The 22,204-nt window shown below is 44.1% G+C and overlaps 1 protein-coding gene across 3 annotated transcripts in view; it reads right to left on the bottom strand.

The window, feature by feature from the left end:
* The window catches only part of PRR5 (proline rich 5), a 62,296-nt gene extending 43,641 nt beyond the window's left edge, over positions 1 to 18,655 (bottom strand). For 2 of the 3 annotated variants that reach the window (XM_015423581.1, XM_015423583.1), the window contains exons 1-2: positions 18,526 to 18,655; positions 11,633 to 11,870 (exon numbers count right to left, since the gene is read on the bottom strand). In XM_015423581.1, coding sequence (XP_015279067.1) covers positions 11,633 to 11,763 — 131 coding nt within the window. In that variant the 5' untranslated portion in view covers positions 11,764 to 11,870; positions 18,526 to 18,655. The remainder of the gene's footprint in view (positions 1 to 11,632; positions 11,871 to 18,525) is intronic. The other variant, XM_015423582.1, reaches the window with a different exon arrangement.
* Between the last annotated feature and the right edge of the window lie 3,549 nt (positions 18,656 to 22,204).

The raw sequence follows: 22,204 nt of genomic DNA, 5'->3' as shown, positions 1-22,204 counted from the left end.
GGGCCACAGCCATTTGAGGGGAAAACATAGTTTTCCCCTCAAATGGCTGTGGCCCCACCCCCAGCGTGCCCGGCGTCATAACGTCACTTGCCTGTGACGTGCACGTGGGGGTCGGGTTTCCCCCGGGGCCTGATTCCGTGGGCGTGGAAATCGGGCCTCCAAAGCGGGGGGAAATCCGCCCCACGGGGGGGAATTGGCAGCCCTACCATATTCCCCCTTCCCATGCTTCAAGTGGCATTCTGGATTACCAAAGCAACCCAAAACAGTGATCAACGGAGGCCATTCATAACGGCACTAATTTGCCATTTCTCTAGGTTCGCTAAGCTGCCTAAGCTTTTCCTGAATTTCTACATAATTACCTCTCCCGCTGTGTTTTTCCTGGCCCTTTGACCATGCTATTTATTTATAGTCCAGGAACCCATCCGTACTTCCATTATGGTTGAATTTTTAAAAGTCCATTTTCAAAGATGACCAATCTTTTCAAAGATAACAATCTAATGCAAGGAAAGAGAGTGAATGAGACCAGGGCGGGAGGGAATCTTCTACTGTAAGAAGAAGGGCAGGTTCTCACATTTAATAGGCAGTGCGTGAACCATTTCCAAGTGGCTGAGTGCCAGGCCACACTGATTCAATTCCTGAGAGCCGCTGTATGTAACCGGCACAAGGGACGCTGCCTCCTCCCGAGGATCACAGCAGAAAGACCACCGAACTTACGGTTTTGCCCTTCTGGCAACTATGTTCTAAAGTAGGGATCCCCAACCTTTTTGAACCTGAGGGCACTTTTAGAATTCTGACACAGGATGGTGGGCGAAACCACAAAACAGGCCACTGCGGGAGGGGGGCCACAAAATGACTACTGTGGGAGGCAGAGCCAACCACACACATACACACACACACAGAGGAAGCTGAAGTGCAGGGGACAAGACGAATAAATTTTTTAAATTAATGGGACAAGAGGCGTCAGAGAATAAAACCGACTCTGTAGTGGCGGCTGGCACTGAAACGTTATTTTAATCACCAAAGCCAATAATGAGCCCCTACTGGGCAGGAACCCATCTGACCCCACTTTCTAAAAACACTTGGCAAACGCCAGAAAAGGTATTGGTGGGCGCCATGGGACTCCCGGGTCTGCTGTTCTGAAGTGTAACGCCCCACCCGATGCCCACTCATTTATACTGGGAAAAGGGATGCCCATCAGGGATGTGACCAGGGCTAAACCTGCTCCTTGCCTCTCGTGACCCTGCAATTGGCATGGCCATGTCTTGAATACTGGTTCCAGGGGCCCTAGAGAGTGACACAGTATTAGGGCCCGAACTGTATGTATAATTCATTTGATACATGAGCAGCAAAACACAGACAAAAATATCACATAACAATAAGGCTGGAGAGTTTGCTCTTGTTTTGGGGAAAGGGCATAAGGAATGAGGAGGCAGGAAATGGTAACGACCTCTGCTAATCTAATCCTGCTTCACTTTGGCAGGATTTATGTCTTGCCCTATTAAAGAACATTTTTTAAAAAAATTATATTCTCCTTTGTTCCAGAATGTAACCTTCCATGACAGATCAACTCTTTTCCTTTGTATTAAGCTAATTTAAGACTAAGGATTGTAGCATTTTTGTACTAAGCTAATTTAAGGCTAAGGATTTCAGGATTGTAGCATTTTTGTATGTGGAACTGCCCCTAAGGCCACCGCAATGAAGCTCAACACTGCAGACCATTAATAAGAAAGTTGGACTCTTTTAGCCGATCCTGCTTCCCCAACAAGCCAAAAGCAGTATAGAGGCTGCGGTCACACGGAGCATTAGGCACGCTAGAGAGACGGAAGATAGGCGGATTTTCCGGGCGCGATCTCACCACCACATCTGGGAAGCGTAGAGCTCCCGTGGCTCACCCGAGGCTTCACTCCGAAGATGCGCTGTAAAAAACTAGTACCTCCGAGGTACTAGTTTCTGGAAACCGCAGGGCAAGGGCGGGCGTCTGATCAAGTTTCCGGTGGTAGTTCTGGCACCCGCCCATGTCCCCTCGCAAAAAGGGTTTTTTTCCCCCAAGTCTCCACGGATGCGCACAAGCACCCAACGGAGCATGCGCACACTTTAGTTTAAAAAAACAAAACACAACCCTGTTTGCCCCGCGGCCCCGCTTCTTTGCAGCGCCGCAGGAGTGTCCTGTGATCGGCACCTCCCCCTAACTACGGGACCTCTGCGGGACCTCACGAGACATCTGCTCACGCAACCGCACGTTATTTTGCCCCGGGGCAAACAGCCACACTTCCCCCCCGCATTTTCCGGCCCATAGCTTGTTAAACCTACCACCTCTACCACACAGTCATTTGGTTGGGAGCCCCCACACTTCGTCTCCCCCACATCACAGTCCCAGTCCTAGAAATGGATCGGGCTTGGATGCCATGTAGCCCAACTCCCTGGTCAATGTAAGAAGGCCTAACAGCATCCCCAACAGATGGTTTTCCAGCATCTGCTTGAAAACCTTCAGAGAAGGAGAGCCTATTTCTCCACTAGGTAATTTGTTCCATTTATTAGACTGCCCTTTCTGCTAGGAAGTTTGTCAGAATGTTCACCTGAAATCTGCCCTCCTGTAACTTAAGCCCTTTAGGTCTAAGCCTTGCCCTCCAGAGAGGCAGAACACAAGTCCTGCCATCTTCTTCGAGGTATCTGAAGAGCACAATTAGATCTCCCTACAGCCCTTTCTTATGCTGGCTAAACAGTTCTTTCGATCTGCCTCATAGGATTTGTTTTCCAGATATCATAAGAACTAAGAAAAGCCAATGTTGGATCAGGCCAAAGGCCCATCCAGTCCAACACTCTGTGTCACACAGTGGCCAAAAATACCAGGTGCCATCAGGAGGTCCACCAGTGGATGGTTCTCCCAGATTAGAGTCCATGCACTTTACCACTATACTACACCATCCAAATTGTCAACTGCCTTGGCAATATATTATGAGCAAGATACAGGACACCCCACTTGACCCAACCCACAGCTATTGGGAACTTGTAACTCCTTGCAATAAGAAGGGCCTCTGTAGTAGGAGAGCAAGTACATATGAACCCACCAACTACCTAGAGGAAAGAGCTGCTAATGGTTTGTGTTTTCTTGTCATAAGAACATAAGAGACGCCAATGTTGGATCAGGCCAAAGGCCCATCCAGTCCAACACTCTGTGTCACACAGTGGCCAGAAATACCAGTGCCATCAGGAGGTCCAGCAGTGGGGCCAGGACATTAGAAGCCCTCCCACTGTTGACCCCCCCCCCAAGCACCAAGAAGACAGAGCATCACTTGCCCCAGAGCCCCTAGCTATACCTTGTGGCTAATAGCCACTGATGGACCTCTGCTCCATATGCTTATCTAATTCCCTTTTGAAGCCGTCCATGCTTGTAGCACCCACCACTTCCTGTGGCAGTGAATTCCATGTGTTAATCACTCTTTGGGTGAAGAAGTACTTCCTTTTATCCGTTCTAACCCGACCGCTCAGCAATTTCATGGAGTGCCCACGGGTTCTTGTATTGTGAGAAAGGGAGAAAAGTACCTCTTTCTCTACCTGCTCTTTCCCATGCATAATCTTATAAACCTCGATCATGTCACCCCTCAGTCGTCTTTTCTCCAAGCTAAAGAGCCCTAAGCGCTTTAACCTTTCCTCATAGGGAAAGTGTTCCAACCCTTTTATCATTCGAGTTGCCCTTTTCTGCACTTTTTCCAAAGCTATAATATCCTTTTTAAGGTGTGGTGCCCAGAACTGCACACAGTATTCCAAATGAGGTCTCACCATTGATTTATATAGGGGCATTATTATATTGGCTGATCTGTTTTCAATACCCTTCCTAATAATCCCCAGCATAGCATTGGCCTTCTTTATTGCAGTCACACACTGTCTCGACATTTTCAGTGAGTTATCCACTACAACTCCAAGATCTCTCTCTTGCTCAGTCTCTGCCAGTTCAGACCCCATCAATGTGTATTTATATTTAGGATTTTTGGCTCCAATGTGCATCACCTTGCACTTGGCCACATTGAACCCCATTTGCCATGTTGACGCCCACTTGCCCATCTTTGACAGATCCCTTTGGAGTGCCTCACAATCCTCACTGGTTTTCACCACCCTGAACAACTTTGTATCATCCGCAAATTTAGCCACTTCACTGCTTACTCCCAACTCCAAATCATTAATGAACAAGTTAAAAAGCAGTGGACCAAGTACTGATCCCTGTGGTACCCCACTGCTTACCCCCCTCCACTGGGAGAACTGCCCATTTATACTCACTCTCTGTTTTCTATTAATTAGCCAGTTTTTGATCCATAAAAGGACTTGTCCTTTTATCCCATGATTTTTGAGCTTACTTATGAGCCTTTGATGAGGAACTTTATCAAAAGCTTTCTGGAAGTCAAGGTAAACAATATCTATTGGATCCCCCTTGTCCACATGTTTGTTCACCCCCTCAAAGAACACTAATAGGTTAGTGAGACAAGATCTTCCCTTACAGAACCCATGTTGAGTCTGCCTCAATAGGTTTTGTTCATCTATGTGCCTACTAATTCTTTCCTTAATAATGGTTTCCACCAATTTACCCGGTATCGACGTCAGACTGACTGGCCTGTAATTTCCCGGATCTCCTCTGGAACCCTTTTTAAAGATGGGAGTGACATTAGCTACCTTCCAGTCCTCAGGAATGGAGGCAGATTTTAATGAGGGATTACATATTTTTGTCAGGAGACAAAACCATCTTCTCTGTTCTTTTGTGAACTAGTAGAAAAGAGCAAGAGTCCAGTAGCACCTTAAGGACTAACAAAATATGTGACCAGGTATGAGCTTTCATGAGTCACCGCTCACTTCTTCAGATACAGCTAGAATGGGAGTCCATCAGTCCTATTTATTGTAAAGTGGGCTGATTTAAGATGTCAAATGACAACAGCAGGCAAATGACAACAGCAGGTGAATAACAAATAGCAGGAGTTCTTGGTCTATCTCCTCTGAACTATCCCCATCTTCCTATAATTTTTTTAAGTGTGGCACCAAAACTTGACCTATAGCAGTATTCAAGATGAAGTCTGATGATCATGGAGGGGAGTGGCTCTATTATGTCTCAGGGCTTGGATGCTATGCTTCTATTAATGCAGCCTGAATTTACAGTAATCCTTTTTTCTTTTTTTTATAATCAGACCACATTGCTGACTCGATGTTCCACTTGTGATCAACAGCAATCCTGCGAGCCTTTTCACACATTCTACTGCCATAGCAGATATCCCTCATCTTATAACTGTTCATATGACTCCTTTTGCCTAAACACAATGTTATTTCACTTGGCCGATCTTCATTCTGTCAGCTTTCCAACCTATAATTCACAGAGTCTCAGCCTGGATTACCTCACAGGGTTATTGTGAGGATAAAATGGAGGAGATGAGGACAATGTAAGTCACTTTCGGTCCCCATCAGGGAGAAAGGGGAGGTATAAATGAATCAAATAAATTAATTGTATTTCTAATGTTTAGAAACTGACCCTCCCAGTTTTGTGTCATCCTCAAATTTGGTACGGATTCTCTCCACCCCTTCATCTGAGTCATGGATAAGACTGCTGAAAATGCACTGGGCCCAAGCAGTGTCCCCTCTAAGCTGAGTCAGTACGAGCCAGCTCACAGTTTTTTAGCCTCCGGCTCACAGATTTTTGCCTTCGCTCAGGAAGGGATGGCTCCAGAGCAAACTAACTGATGCAGCAGCCAAATTGCTTGCTCACAACTTTAATGCCGGCAGCTCACCAAGCAGAACCTTTGCTCACAAGACTCCGCATCTTAGAGGGAACATTGCAGGCAGTGTTCCCTCTAAGCTGAGTCAGGGTGAGCCGGCTCACAGTTTTTTAGCCTCCAGCTCACAGATTTGTGCCTTCACTCAGGAAGGGATGGCTCCAGAGCAAACTAATTGATGCAGCAGCCCAATCACTGGCTCACAACTTTAATGCCGGAAGCTCACCAAGCAGAACCTTTGCTCACAAGACTCCACATCTTAGAGGGAACATTGGGCCCAAGACAGAGTCCTGTGGTTGCTCACTCAAAACCCTCTTCCAGTCGTGTGAAATGCCACCGATGAGCCCATTCTGAGTTTGGCTCTCCCTCCAGCTGTGACTCCACTTGATCGTACTCCCATCTGGCCTGCATCTAACCTCTCGTTTGAGAGCCAGAGCGGTGTAGTGGTTAGTGCCTGGGAAATCCAGCTTCAATTCCCTGCTTGTGCCATGGAAGCTTGCTGGGTGACTCTCAGCCTAACCTACCTCACAGGGTCGTTGTGAGGATCAAACAGAAGATCAGAGAATGATGTAAGCCACTCTGGGGTCCTCATAGGGGTGAAAGGCAGGATATAAATAAAATAAAGTAAATAAAAATGGGAGCTTCAGCTTTCCGGTAATCGTCTCTACAAGACTTGTCTGGCGACTTGTCTGTAGATGTTCCTGGTGACTTTGCCTTCTTCCCATTTCTTTGATGTTCTTCTTGATTTTCAGCTCATCTCTTCGCTCTTTATTATTTATTTATTCATTTATTCGATCTATACCCTGCCCTCCCCAGTGGAGCAGGCTCAGGGCCGCTTACGTAAAATGCAGTAGCTAAAACAACAATATAAATAATAGCTTAAAAGCTTTATCAACCAAACTGGCTTCTTTAGATGGCTTCTGTTTTTGGTAATAGATATTATTTTGTGATTGTTCCATTAGAACGTACGTACGTCTCTCTCTCTCTCTCTCTCTCTTTTTTTTAAAGAAATCCTCATCTACCTTGTACTCCCAGTTTGGTGTAGTGGTTAAGTGTGTGGACTCTGATCTGGGAGAACCGGGTTTGATTCCCCCACTCCTCCACTTGCACCTGGCTGGATGACCTTGGGCAAGCCATAGTTCTGTCAGAGGTGTTCTTGAAAAGGAGCAGTTTCTGTCAAGAGCTCTCTCAGCCCCACTTACCTCACAGGGTGTCTGTTGTGGGGAGGGGAAGGGGAAGGAGTTTGTAAGCCACTCTGAGATACGTTTGGGTAGTGAAGGGCGGGGGGTAAATCCAATCTCTTCTCCTCCTCTTCCTCCTCCTCCTTTCTCTGAGTGATTATCTAGCCATGGAACCCCATTTAGCACTAAAACAAGTTCAAGGTACTTGTTCAACCACACTCACCTCGACCTTTGAAGAGGATCACTCACAACTTGCCTCCCCCAGCAACTCACTACAGAAGCAGGAAAGAACCGTTCTGGGGAACTTGGGGAATGTACAGGCTGTTGGAAGGGGAGCTGTGGGATTCCAGAAACGCTCCCACAGCATGCAGAGCACGGAGGCAGTGTGGCTCTGAGGAAGACTAGGTCAGAGCTCTATGGCAGTTGCTTGACTCCCAAGCTAACTTCTACATGCAATCTGGAGAGGAGAGTATGACTTTGGCCTACACAAATCATGAGTAAAATGCCTGGGTTGTCTACACTGCTACTATATTTCCCTGTTTCAGTCCACCTATTTATTAAGATCTATATGGCTCGTATTTCCACATTGCCACCTCTCTCCACTCCTCCAATGCTACAGATTAATCCTGCCCACAGCAGCTATCTTTTTAAAAAGTTTATTTTCAATTAAAAATATAGAAATAACACTAACACAAACAAAAGTTCTGGAATACAGACTACAAAGCTATTATAAAGCATCAATTATACAAGCTCAAAATTAACTTCTCATTCTAGGGTTAGGGTTAGGACAGCATTCCATTTTCCAAATTTATCAGACATTTGGCCATGCAGCAGACAAGTTAGTTTGCACAGATGAGTACATTCTACTACCCCACTGCTGGACCTCCTGATGGCACCTGGTATTTTTGGCCACTGTGTAACAGAGTGTTGGACTGGATGGGCCTTTGGCCTGATCCAACATTGGCGTCTCTTACGTTCTTATGTTCTTAATTTCTCTAACCAATCCCTTTTTCTTTGGGACTATGCTCTTCTTCCAATTCTGAGAAAATAATTAGCCTTGCACTTGCAGATGTGATGTCATTAAGAACAAATTCACAAACATCGTTAGAAGGGTATTCTACATGATTAAACAAAAAAAAAACCCTTAGGGGATAATGGTAAGCTCTTTCCTTATCCCTTTAGAGATAACTGTAGCAATCATATTCTAGAAGTCTGCTGTTCTACACTCCCACCAGATGTGTATAAAATTGGCATTGGTAGCCCCACATACCCAACAGTCCCCATTAGCCCCTTGGTATATTTTTGCTAATGTATAGGGAGATAGGTGCCACTAATATAGCATTTTTATTAGAAGCCAGAAACCCTGTTATAGTCATTATTTTATGGGCTGAATTCAGCCCCATTCCTGCCACAGCAAAACAATAATCCAACAACAAAAAAGGCACATGAGTCATTTTAGTAAATGTTTCCCTCGCTCGAAAGCCAGTCGAATCCGACTCTGGGGATGTGGTGCTCATCTCCGTTTCCAAGCCGAAGAGCCAGCGCTGTCCAAAGACATTTCCATGGTCATGTGGCCAGCATGACTAAATGCCGAGGTGCACGGAACGCTGTTACCTTCCCACTGAAGTGGTACCTGTTTATCTACTTGTAATGTCTTGCTTTCGAACTCCTAGGTTGGCAGGTGCTAGGACCAGAGACAGGAGCTCACTCCGTCATGCGGCACTCGGGTCTCGAACTGCCGAACTGCCAACCTTCAGGTTTGCAGTTCAGCGTCTTAACCACTTGAGCCACCGCAGCCCCTACTGAGTCATTTTAGCACTATGCAAATATAGCGAGCTTTAATGAAGCTGGGAGATGTGTAATTAAGCTGATGTTTGCAATTTATTGTCTTGTACAGACTAGTGGGCATTTTACGTTCTTTTGGAGGTTCGTGAGAAAGCTGAGGATGTTATGAAGTTATAAAGTCAAAATTTACATAGCCGAAACTTGGCATCCGCTTCTATTTAATCTGACAGGTTCTTTTCAGTTTGGGATGCAACGGGAAATCCCTACAGAGAAAAGGCATGCTGGGAGTGTGGAATTTCCAACAGCCTACCACTCCCCACCCATTTCAGGAGGGGCCAAGAAACAGCACTGCATCAATTGAAAGAATTGCCAGAGCACAGTCCGGGATTGCTAACCATCTAGTATTTCACCCATTATTCAGTATTTGCCTTTGGTTCGGTATCAGGCATCTTCTTGAATAAACCAGGTATTTTCATCCCGGAGTATATCACTGTTTTTAAAAAAATATCAATCCCATACCATGATCTTCCAGGTCCCACCTACTAATAAATCTTCGAGGTTCTACTTCTTGGCCCGCCAAAGGCCCACTGGCCACCACCCCTGGCCAGTGGAACACATGATGTTCCCTTAGGCAGAGTAAGACCATTGATCTATCAGGGCCAGTGCTGTCTACTCCGATTAGAAGCAGCTCTAACTCCGATTCCTTGAGTCCTTTCCATCAAATGCTCTCAGAATCTGAAATGTCTAGCTGGTTAGGTTGTATTGAGGGGAAAATCACTGCTATGGGTACACCTCTGGACTCATTGTCTATGGTCCTGTCAATGGGTGCGTATCATGATCAAATGCAGAATTCTGGATATTGAACTCCAAAACCTATTTAGTGCAGCTAATAAAACTGGCTCTCCTTTGAGTTTGGAGATCCCACTGACAGGAGGTCATGGTGGCCCCATATCTATATTCTCTACGAGCACCACCACAACGCAGAGCTTTTTCTTTAGCTAGATTTAATGCCATGCAGTCTGCGATTTTATACGGCAGATTTTGAAAGACAGCCTATTCGGCCAGGCATTGTCCTTGTAACACCAACTGCATTGAGACAATCCCATATGTTTTCCTTTACTGTTCTTTCCATGTAGATATTCATTTTAAATATTTAGGCTCTATTGCAGCTAATGTGATGGGCTTCTCCAGTTCCTACAAGGTATGCTGCCTTCTGAATGATCCTGCCTCTGATATAACTGAGAAGGTGGCAGGCTGCGCCAGGAGAATTTTCAGAAATAATTGAGGATATCATCTAATGGTACTGTAATATAACCTTATATTTATTCCTTCTGTATCTTGCTTATCTTAATTTTTATGTGCCAATAAAGGCTGATTGAACTGAATAGAAGCAGCTCTCCAGGGTCTCAGAGGCATTTCATATCACCTGCTAACTGATGTCATTTTACCGGAGATGTCAAGGAATGAGCCTGCGTGCAATTTCTTGCTTTCGAACTGCTAGACCCAAACTACAGCTGGACTTGCTCCTCTGCCACTGATTCAACCTCATCTCAAAAAATTTAGCAGATACAGAGGAAAGACTGGTTCGTAATAAAGAGGTAGCAATCTTCTGCCAAACACGCTTGTTACACCAGTGCAGGAAAAGGGAAGTAGACATGGCAAGTCCATCTGGATGTATAACCCTTTGCTTGCGGATTCATTTAAGATATAAGGCCTCTGACCTCCGGACTTGGCTGACCCCTAAAGCCAGGCACTTCTAGTGTTGCGTACAGAAAGCCTTGCAGGATACTGAAAATTTCTGTCAAGCATACCAAGTTTGCTGTCGATTACAATCAAAGTTTGCTCTGTACTGGAGATACAGCTTGTTCAAAAGGAACTCCACTGGCCATGCAACAGATGATGACATTACCTATTGAGGAACTGGGGCATTTCCTTGGAAACCAGAGGACATAACAGATGCTTCTCAATTATGGTTTAATTTAAAGTGTTGGTTAACATGGGAGGATGTGCAAGTTCTTGCTCAAGAGTATTTGCTAACCATTGTTCGTGTCTGTTTCCTGCAAGCTCGGGCGTTTCATATGTAACCTAAATGCAAACGTCTGTAGTCTACTGCAGGATTTTAACTGGTCACAGAATCATGGAAAGCTGTATATCTTTCTCTGCAATGAAACCCTACAAATAAAGTGGACCAAACTATCTGAAGTCTCTATTCATAAGGATGAAATAGTATGCTGTGAATTCTATGCTACACCCTGGTCTGGAACATAAGAGACAGTGACATCTTTTGTCTTTTGTGATTGCCTAGGCAGAGAAAACTTTGCTTATGTACAAGCCCCATGTAGGTTCACCTCACGTCTACCGAAGCGGCTTCTCTACCTAACAGCAGTCTGATGCACAGAAATATTGCAGGTTAAGCTTTCCGAAGACGGAGTTAAGACGGATAGCCTCGCCTTTTTCATTTCTGCCGCTGTTCCAAAGGATGCTGTACCTTTCAAAACTGCACAGGAGAAAATATCACACCAGGTGTGCTTCTTTCCCACTACTATAACCCTGTGCTGGGAAAAGCCACGCCTACTGAAAATCTGCCTCCTGTGCCAAGTTTAAAGGTGTACAAGCCCTCTGTACCGGGAGCGGAATGAAATGTGCTGAGCTGGTAGGATATGGACATCAGAAGTGTGGGATCGCTTCTGCGAATGATCCTCATGTTAAAGTTCCTTGTAAACAGAAAACTGGCACTGCATGCATCTTCCAAACAAAAATCAGAACAACCACAAAAAAATCCAAAGCCGTTTATAACTTCATTTTTAAAAAACCACACGAATCTGAGCAGGAAATAAACGTTCTGAAGCTAACACCTATTAGGAAAGGATTCCAGGCAAGGAGTGAGAGACCGGGGAAGGTCATGCAAGATCCTACCTGTTCCAGGTGGCGTTGGAGCAGGCCCGTCGCTGCTGGGTTCCCCGCTCATCCAAGGCTGCCTGCTCTCTCTTGCCCAGATCACTGAGGCTGGGCGAACTCATGAACTTCAACCTGCGAAGAGTCCTCATGGTCAAATGTGTGCGTGTGGCAGCTAGAGAAACACCATCCTTTTTACAACACACACACACGCAGCGGAGGCAGCGGCACCTTCTCCGTTTGCTGTTCAAAAATGAAACTTAAGGGAAAAAAAGAAGAAGAGAGAACCAGTCTCTACAGAACACACCTCTGCCAGCAAGAAAACAAACCTTTAATCAGATCAACTCTGACGTTATAAATTGTGGTTAATAATTTCTCCAGTTTTTTTTAAGCTGAACTTCTTACGGAGGCTTGTTACACATTTTTTTTAGGGGGGGACAAGAAAGTTGCCAAAAGTTTATCTCTGTCCCCACCCAAATGAAGATCCTTGTTCGATATGGCTGCTCCACCTGTCCTTTCAAAGGCTTCTTCCGATACTGAATTCTCACAGGTTTCTCCTCCCACCCACTTGTAACTGGAGATGAAGCCAATAGTGGGGGAAATCTGCCCACTGAACGTGACGTATGGAAGTTTCGTAACTACTGAGGTCTTACCACATGACAGTGTGCTCTCTCTCTCTCTCGCTCTCTCGCTCTCTCTCTCTACCACACAAATTTGCTACTTGCCTAAGAAACCGCTTAAGCTCAAATCATAAAGCAAGCCATAAGAATGAGACCAACATGTTTAAACAAATGACAACCACTGGTTGCTTTTCAAGATGTCATTTCCGAAATGATGTACTGAAGCGCTGTGTCCGAGGGGGAGGGTCCTCCGACCCCTTCCTCTCCTAAAAGGTTTACAAGAAAGGATTCAGTACATCTGAAAGCAAGCCAGAGATAGCTCGTGTTCAGAGAAAATACATACCACTCCCTATGACCACAACAAAGCAATCTGCTACTAACATATTCAAACAAGAGTCTGACTTGTTACTCTTAAGATAAACCACGCATTTTCCGTCCTTCCACCTACTAACCATGTAAAACTGGATTTAAGTACTGGGTGTGGATTGTGGCATCCTGAGAATTTCCATTCTCACGTTTTGTTTAAAAAAACCCTGAAAAGTCCCTAGCAACGCTACATCCTCCAGCCCTCCAATGCACAATTCTGAACTCAAATCCAGTGCAAATATTTAGTGAAGCTAGATCACCTACACAAATATTTATTTTAAAACATCATTACTCTCCAACAAGGTGGATTTTTAAAATTTAAATCAGATTTTTTAAAATTTAAATTGGTTTTTTAAAAAATTAAAATGCTTTTTGAGGAAAAATTCATCTAAAAGGTAGTTTTCTATTTAAGATACATTAGAGTCCAAAGGTTATTAATCATGAAATAAGGGTTAGTTTTTAATTATGAAGCATGAGGCCGTATATTCATGCAATGTTTAAATTTTTTGATAAATGAATTCCATTAAACCATTCACAATGTCATGCTCTTCCAGAGGTTTCTGTAAGATTACTGGGCAGTTTTTCTATCTATAAGGTATTATCACAGAGGCTGGGTTTTACAGTTCTCAAAACTGTGAATTTGGGTCTGCAGAGAATACATGCCTCTTTTTCACAACAAACATGTTATAAAATAAACATACAGAGAAAAAGACCTTAATCCCATTGTTCCTTTGCAAATCTATGTACACAGAATCAGTCCCTTACCTCTCTGGCACCTTTTAAGACCAACAAAGTTTTATTAAAGGTATAAGCTTTCTGGTACACGCACGCTTCTTCAGATACATTGAAATGGAAGTTACCAGTCCATACATATAGATAGAGGGCGAGCAGCAGATTGGCATACAACATAATAAAGGTGTTTAAAAGATGCTAGGACCAAACTGGAATAACAAGCTTAGTTTATATGGTCACCATGTGTTTGGGTTTAATTCAGGGGGGAAACATAGTGAAGGAAGTAAATACGCCAAAATCAGAGACTGATGGGCAGACGTAGACTGGCTCAAAAGCAGGGCTGTTTTTGGGCAGGAACGCACAGGAACGGAGTTCCGGCTGGCTCCCGAGTTGGCCACGCCCAGCAGAAACTCATTAGCATAATAGGCCACACCCAATAGCAGAAACTCATTAGGATTGGCTACATTAGGGGTGTGTGGCCTAACATGCAAAGGAGTTCCTGCTACAAAAAAAGCCCTGGGTTTTGACAACAAACAAGGTAAACAGAATAAGAAAGGAAAGGTGGGTGTGGCTGGATGACCACACTTCTGGTAACATGGGGGTGTGGCCTAATGTGCTAATAAGCGGTGCTGTCAGGGTGTGGCCTAATATGCTAATGAGTTTTGCTGTTGGGTGTGGCTTATTATGCTAATGAGTTCCTGCTGGGCTTTTTCTACAAAAAGAGCCCTGCAAAATTACAGACACACACATAAATAGTGGCTAACCTCAATGAAAGCTTGTTAGGAGAGGCAACTTCCTGACTAACTATGGGAACGCTGATAAGAAACCTCCAATTTTACTGCTAATAGCTGGAGTTTCCACGGTAAACTCTTGCAATATGCTGCCTGTTTCCCAGACAGAGAAATCTCGTGAACAAGCAAGTGGTTACACACGACACAGAGAAAGACAAACAAACAGAACAGCTCACTATTGTGGGGTGAGTTTCGGAGCGTCCCAACTTTTTTTTATTCAGGTGGGTGGCCCTGATGGTCTGAGGCAACAGATCAAAGCTCGAGTCCAGAGGCACCTTTAAGACCAACAAAGTTTAATTCTGGGCACAAGCTTTCATGTGCATGCACAGAAAAGCTTATAACTGGTGCCACTAGACTCACATTTTTTGAATGTTATTTATAGTCTGCTTTTCTCACTGAGACTCAAGGTGGATCAAACAGTGTAAGTGAATATGATCAACATGACAGGACATCCAATAAGCAATGCAATAGGGTTTGGATTACAGAAATCTGAAATAGAGCTGAAACAAAGTTTTTAAAACGTGGCATGTTAAATGCTAAATCCAGACCCCATAGAGAAAACAAGAGACTTCTTCTTGACCAACAGAAAGGCAGAATTGTATTTACTGGATTTACTCATATCACTATCTTTTACAGGGGCAAGTCAAACATTTAAAGCATTTCACACACGTTCCCAATAATTTTTACGACAGCCCTATAAAACGAGCCAAGACGGTTATGATGTTTGGCAGTGCCTCCACAGACACCCGACACCTGCACAACTTTCAGCTCACAAAGCTGAACACCATTCACTTGTCCAAGTGAGGATGCACCAGGAACTGGAGGTTTCCATAAAATATGGAGTTGCCAGTACTCTCCATCATAACAAACCACAAGGAAACATTTGCCCCGGTCCAGCTCCAAATCTCTCTTTGCATCTTGTTCTGTCCTTCCTTAGCCACCAGTTACACTCCCCTGGAAAAGGCAGGTTCACGGCTTGGGAATGCTGCTTGACACAGTGGTCACCTTAGAAAATCAGGTGGCTACTGTGACATTTGCCCAGCTCCAGCAGTCGGGTCAGCTATGCTGCCCCCTGAGTCAGTCAGGTCTAGCCATTGTGAGCCATGCCTTAGTTACACCTAGACTGGACCAGTGTTCCCTCTAAGCTGAGTTAGTGTGAGCTAGCTCACAGTTTTTTAGCCTCCAGCTCACACATTTTTCTCTTAGCTCAGGAAGGATGGCTCCATGGCAAAGTAATTTATGCAGTAGCCAAATTGCTCGCTCACAACTTTAATGCCAGTAGCTCACAAAGGAGAACTTTTGCTCACAAGACTCCACAGCTTGGAGGGAACATTGGACTGGACTACTGCAGTGAGCTCTACTTGGGGCTACACTTGAAGAGTTTGGAAGCAGCAGCTAGTGCGGAATGCTGTGGCTAGACTGCTTGTCAGGACCAGCTATTCGGAGCATATGTCCCCAATACTACAGCAACTATACTGGCTACCAATCCTCTCCTGAGCCTAATTCAAGATACTCATTTTGTCCTTTAAAGCCCTGTGTGGCTTGGGACCAGGGTATCTGAAGGACCACCTTCTTCCACATGTTCAAAATAAAGATAAGATGGGTGCAATGCACTGAAGAACTACACAGAAAACACGAAAGGAAAACAGACTCCTTCAAAGAAGATTCTTTTGAAGAAGAACATGCACTTTTAGAAAGTGAAGTGAAAGCTGTACTTAAAGCAATTAGTCATAAGGAGCTGATGGGATATCAATAGAGCTATTTCAAGGTACAGAAACTCAGTCCATCGAAATTTGAACAAGAATATGCCAAGAAATATGGAAAACAAAACAATGGCCCACAGACTGGAAATGCTAAATCTCCATTCCAATTCCAAAGAAAGGACATGTTAAATATTGCAGCAACTATCACACAGTTGTGTTAACATCCTGGTCCCAAGCCATGTAGGGCTTTAAAGGACAAAATTAGTACCTTGCAAACTAAGTGATCCTTAAATTTTTGCAACATATAGGCAACAAGAAATACCAGATGTAGGTTTGTTCTACTACTTCCCCACCCACCCCCCGCCCCATCCTCTCACCCCCAGTTTTCAGGTCTTCAGGATTCAGTTTCAAATTTCAGGTTTTTAGGCCTGTCCTGAAGTTCTCCAGGAGGAGGGATAAAATCTCTGGTGAGGCAGACCATTTTCTGTCTGGCTTGGTGAGAACTTTCAGCTTTCCTCCCATGTCCGTTTCATTCTACTGAGGAACCATGAGGTGTAGCTAAGATTTGTCCCTGCCTCTCCAGGTGCCACTAAGCTCCATTCACAACCTGCCAGGCACTAGCATTTGTCTCTAAGACACAAAGTCTGAGGTTCTAGGGCAGTGATACCCATTGGCTTTGGAACCCTATGTAGCTCTTCTAAGCATCGCTCCCCGATGTGGCACCTGTTCCATGTTTCAGGAAAGTGGGCAAGGCCCTTGCTACTGAGGCCTTGCAAGCATACGTGAGCACATGGATCTGCCTTCTACTGAATCAGATCATGGGTCCATCAAGGTCAGTATTGTGTACTCAGACTGGCAGCGACTCTCCAGGGTCTTACGCAGAGGCGTTTTGCATCACCTACTGCTAGATCCTTTAACTGGAGATGCCGCAGATGGAACCTGGGACCGTCTGCATGCCAAGCAGATGCTCTGCCCCTGAGCCATGGCCCCTCCCCTTCCACCAGGTTGATAGGTGGCCACCACCATGAAACAGCTACATCCACAGAAACAGGTAAGCTATGAGCCTTCCTGAGGCACAGCAGGCCTCATGCCAGGCATGGATGTGAACATGGCTCTCTGTGAACTGCAGAGCAACAACTACCGTTTTAGAACCTTGGTCACTTTTGCCCTCCTCTTGCCAACCTTTCTTTCTGCCTTAGTAAAGAATAAAAACACACCAGCTGTAGCTCAACAAAGGGACAGAGAAACCACTTAGTATAGTTTGTGGAGAAATAGTTAATTAAAAAGATTGGCTGCGAGATCTGAAGAATTTCTGATTTGTCAGCAAAATCTCTATCCCTGCCCCAAAACGGTATAGGTTGGAATTAGAATAGAAAATATAGCTGTAGATCACAATACACACTTTTGCTGCTTCTGTTCATTACAAGCACACACCTTTGGGGAGGTTACATCCTGCCGGCCAACAAACTTTCAAAAGTATTTATACTCTATGCACAGTAATTATTTCCATGAAAAATTGCCCTTCGCACAATAAGCAAATTCTGTGTTGCATTATTCTAAATAATCTCCCGTTCTGCTAGCTAGCCCTGTTCTACTGGTTAAAGGCACTCATTTCAGTGGTTAACATTTATGTGTTGCAGGCTCAGAAAAAGACATATACTAAGATACAATCCATGCAAAATCACCATAGATTTTTATTCTGTCATGCTCTAATACAGGCCCGTCCAACTTGTGGACACCCCCCCCCACCGCCATCGCCACACTCCAAAAGGAACGCAGGCCTCCAGTCACATATTGTAGCCTGACAGGTACTTGACATCCTCTGTTTCTGCAGAAATGTAAGCAGCCAAAAAATGAAGTGCATGTAGACCCTGGCAGGTGCTGCATGCAAAAGGTCATGTGGTGGAGCACACATTGTACAGGGCTGCCCTACTAGGTCTGAAGCAGGACCTATGCTATGCAGACACATAAGAAGGTCATGCCTTGACCGGATGGCCCAGGTTAGCACAGACTCATCAGATCTCAGAAGCGAAGTAGGGCTGGCCCTGACTAATACTCGCGTGAGAGACGGCCAGTGAAGGCCCAGGGCTGCTGTGCGGAGGCAAGCGATGGCAAACCACCTCTGCTTGTCTCTCACCACGGAAGACTCTACAGGGACACTGTAAGTCAAGATGCAGCTTGACAGCGTTTTCCACCACCAAGAAAAGTCATGCTGCCATGGGGTGTTGTGTTATGCTGTGCCTGGCGAGAGAATGAAAACTGTTTTCCCCAGGAAGCTTTAGCCACTTCTCCTGGTTCCTAAGGAAGGGATTCCCATTCCATTCAGGCTGTGGTCTCACACACACGAAATAATCCACTTTCAATGCACTTCCCAACTGGATTTTGCCAGTTAACACAGCAAAACCCAGTTGGACAATGCACCGAAAGCGGACTGAAAGTGGATTATCTAGTGTGTGTGACCGCAGCCTCAATGATGTTGAATCGGACAGAAAGAGGACGCAATCAGGAAATCAGTGGTGGCATACTGCAGAATGTGTTATCCAGTTCCCTGGGCCAAACCCAGGGATGTGTTTTGCCCTACACAGGTTCCCCATTCACCTAGAATCTCGCTTTCCCACGCAGCCAGACCTGCCCCAATGCCAAGTCCCCTGGCAGGCCTGTCAGAACAACACCAGCTGTCATAACATTGGGAAGTTGCTTACCTGCTCAATGGCTCAAAGAACAGGTCTGAGTAGGAACATTTGGAAACAGCAGGTATTTTCTTACATCCCGGTATAACAACCAGAGAATGCTGAGGGTCAGGAGGAACTTAACTAATGCACAAAGAGGCAGTTCTGCAAGAGAAGAAATAAAAGGATGAAGGGGGCAAAGTTAGCTTATGAATGCTTTTAGCAAAAGTCTAAAAACTGACTCCCACCCTTAACGTAGAGGACTGAATAATAACTATGACGTTACTAACACTTCACACATGTGGTAAAGTTCTGAGTGTTCAAACCACTTTCATAAACTTCACTGCAGGAATCCTTACAAGCTTGTAATGTAGGAGGATATTATTATTCCCGTATTGCTGAAATGGGGCTAAGGCTGTCAGAATATCACCTTGCGAAAGAGAACAGAAGAGAGACAGCAAATGCAGTTCAGAGCATCTCTGGCAGATGGGCTGCAAGCTTTAACTGGTTTCAGGGTTTGACCTATCGAATGAGGGCAGTTTTCATTGGTGGGACTGTGGCTAAGGATGCGACTGTTTATTTTTTTGAGGCTATTCTGTAATAGGGCATGAAAATGAAGTTGTTAATGGCAGCACTGAGCTCCACGGGGGGATGTATGCAGTATAGATATAGAGGTTCCCCCCCCCACCCTTGCATTCTAAGCACTCCAGTGATTTAGAAGGTTCAAAGTTCTCAGCACTACCAGAGTGGTATTGTGGTTAAAGTGTTAGACCGAAGCTTGGAAGACCAAGGTTCAAGTCTCTGCTCACATTCTCTGTTAGCTGGCTATTTAAAGAAAACATTATGAAAATGATTAATCGTCTCTTGGAGACTGGCCATATGCAAATAACTATTTCTCTACACCTCTCAGTACAATTCTGTTGCCCTATGCAGTGGACATCAGCTCAAAGTCACTGGAAAATGTCCTCACTGAATGGTATAAAAGTCTCTAGAACCATCATTTCTCAGCTATGTTGCTACAGTTCCTAAGGATAATCAGATCATGGCCTTAAATAGACAAACAAGAGATCTGTACAAACTAACTATACTTACAGCTTTTTAGAAATGTATGGGAAAAGTGCGAAAAACTAACTATACTTACAGCTTTTTAGAAATGTATGGGAAAAGTGCGAAAAACTAACTATACTTACAGCTTTTTAGAAATGTATGGGAAAAGTGCGAAAAACTAACTATACTTACAGCTTTTTAGAAATGTATGGGAAAAGTGCGAAAAACTCTAAAACTTAAAAACTGCTATTTTTCTCTTTTTTTATTGGACTCTACTTTGGAAGAATAAACTGATACCAGAAGGACAATACTAACATACTAATTGCTTTGGTTAACACCATTAGAAGAAAAGAAGAAGCTTCGACGATGAAGAAAAAGAAATATAAAACTGTGGATTCTCTGATTTGACTATAAAAAGTTTAACAGACTAACATGTTACTAATACCACTCACTCTTTTCTTTGTCCCTCTTTATACCCTTCCTTATCTCTAACTTTTAGTGAAATACCTCCCATTTTTAGGGGAACGAATAAAGCTTTCTTAAAAAAAAAAAAAGAAATGTATGGATGTGAAAAAATTAGATACAACAAAGACATTTGTGATTCATTTGTATGGCACATACAAGAGGTGCAAAGCTACATATTACCTTTACTTAGACCAGGGGTATGCAACCCTTTTTAATTAAAGAACCAAATTACACCAAAATCTGGAGCTAGAAAAGGCCAGGATGTCACTTGCTGTGATGTCAATTCTAGGTCAAAAGTCAAGTCTTTAAGCCATTCCCCCCTTGAGATCACTTCTGCCCGTCAAAAATTCAAATTCTGCCCTGACCTGGATAGCCCAGGTAAGCCCGATCTCGTCAGATCTCGGAAGCTAAGCAGGGTCGACTCTGGCAAGTACTTGGATGGGAGACCTCCTTGGAATACCAGCAGTCGGGAGGTGGGGGCAGGCTTTACTCAGCCACCTCTCTGAATATCCTCCAGGCCCCCAGTAGGGGTCGGTCACCACAGGTCGCCGTGAATTCCAGGTGCACAACACTCACATGCACACACACATTTTTAAAATACAAAAAAACCACCCAAATTTCAATTTCCTCCTCTGCATTACTTTTGACTACCTTCACACACACAGTTACTCCTGCTTCTCTTTACTCCCCTCAAGCAACATTTGACAACTTTCTCCAAAAGTCTGACTAGAGCCACCATCATCCAGCCAACCTGAGAACACTGCATTCAAACCTGTATTCAGCCGCAGGTTTGTTGGCTTGCCTATCGTATGTCACTCATTCTTTCCACTTCAGTTCCACATCTGTAAAACAGGAAGGCATATGACGGCCTTCCGAGGCTACAGCTAAGAATGAACAAACACGTACAAAGCACTTTGCAGCATACAAGTCCTATTTAAACAGTTACCAGTATTTTCCATGGTGTACAAGTCCTAATTAAACAGTTACCAGTATTTTCTGGGGTTACATGAAAATTAAAATCTCCCTGTCACTGACAAATTTAGGATTTTGACCTTAAATATTTTATCCTTAGCCTTTTTGTACATGGGACACAAATACCTTTTTCCCACCAGCTTTCAAAGAAAAACACTGGTTTTAGCATACACTCTGTAACATTTAAAGACTATGACCACATGAAATTTCACCCATTACCAGTTATTTCAACAGTGCCCAAGACTGCAAATCCCAGACTAGAAATTAAAGGAAATGGGACAGCAGTAAGATATTTGCTTACTTTCTGACCAATAATCCAGAACATACCTCAAATTTACCTTGCACTTTATGAATTTAAAAAAAAGTTCGCTGGGCCAATTGCACTTTCCCAACTCAGACAGAGGCTTACTGACAATGTAAGAATGTTTTCTACTGATGATCGGTTGCCCTGCTTAAACTAGTTTGATGTGAAGTATGGATATTTTTCCCTGCATAATAACATGAAGGCTTCTGTATATTGAGCACTAGATGAAGCTGTATGGTACAACTGAAGAAGTTATCAATGAAACGAAGATTGGAATCCGGCGTCTTCATCCCATGTTCTTTGTGCCGGCTTCCTTTGTACACTCTGTGTTGTTCTGTTATATGTATATACGATATTGTAGCTGTTTATACACACTTGTGTTATATAAACATTCTTTCTTCTTTTGCACTTCAGTATAGTGCCTTGGATTGCGTTATTTTACAGTGCTTTTTTGGGGGGTTTGTATACTTTCCCAACCCAGCCAACCTCACAGAGCAGTTGTAAGGATAAAACAGAAGAAGGCAGAACCATCGTTACTTTCTCAAGCCTTTTTAAAAAAAGGCAGAATAAACATATGATGCTTTTAAACTGACCATAAAATTACAGTTTAAACTGACCATAAAATTGCAGTAAGTGAAAGCTTAACTACAGGTTTTTTTTCCTATTCCTATCAGACAGCAGCCAGTGTTTGTTTTACTCTTTTTGCAGGGGTGGTGGTGATGGAAAGAAGGCTATAGTCACAGGTGTGTGTTGGGGGGGGGGGGAACTGAAATTCTGCACAAAGGAAACCTAAATTTTCTGCAAAGAAAAGCTGGATTCTGCAACCTATATAGTATGCAACAGAGAGAGAGAGAAGAGAAGAGAATGGATTCATACCCCGCCCTTCACTACCCACAGGTGTCTCAGAGCGGCTGACAAACTCCT

The sequence above is a fragment of the Gekko japonicus genome, unplaced genomic scaffold, assembly GCF_001447785.1.
Source record: "Gekko japonicus isolate JY-2015 unplaced genomic scaffold, Gekko_japonicus_V1.1 scaffold3938, whole genome shotgun sequence".
NCBI classification, from domain to species: domain Eukaryota; kingdom Metazoa; phylum Chordata; class Lepidosauria; order Squamata; family Gekkonidae; genus Gekko; species Gekko japonicus.
This window is presented reverse-complemented; position numbering and strand designations above follow the sequence as displayed.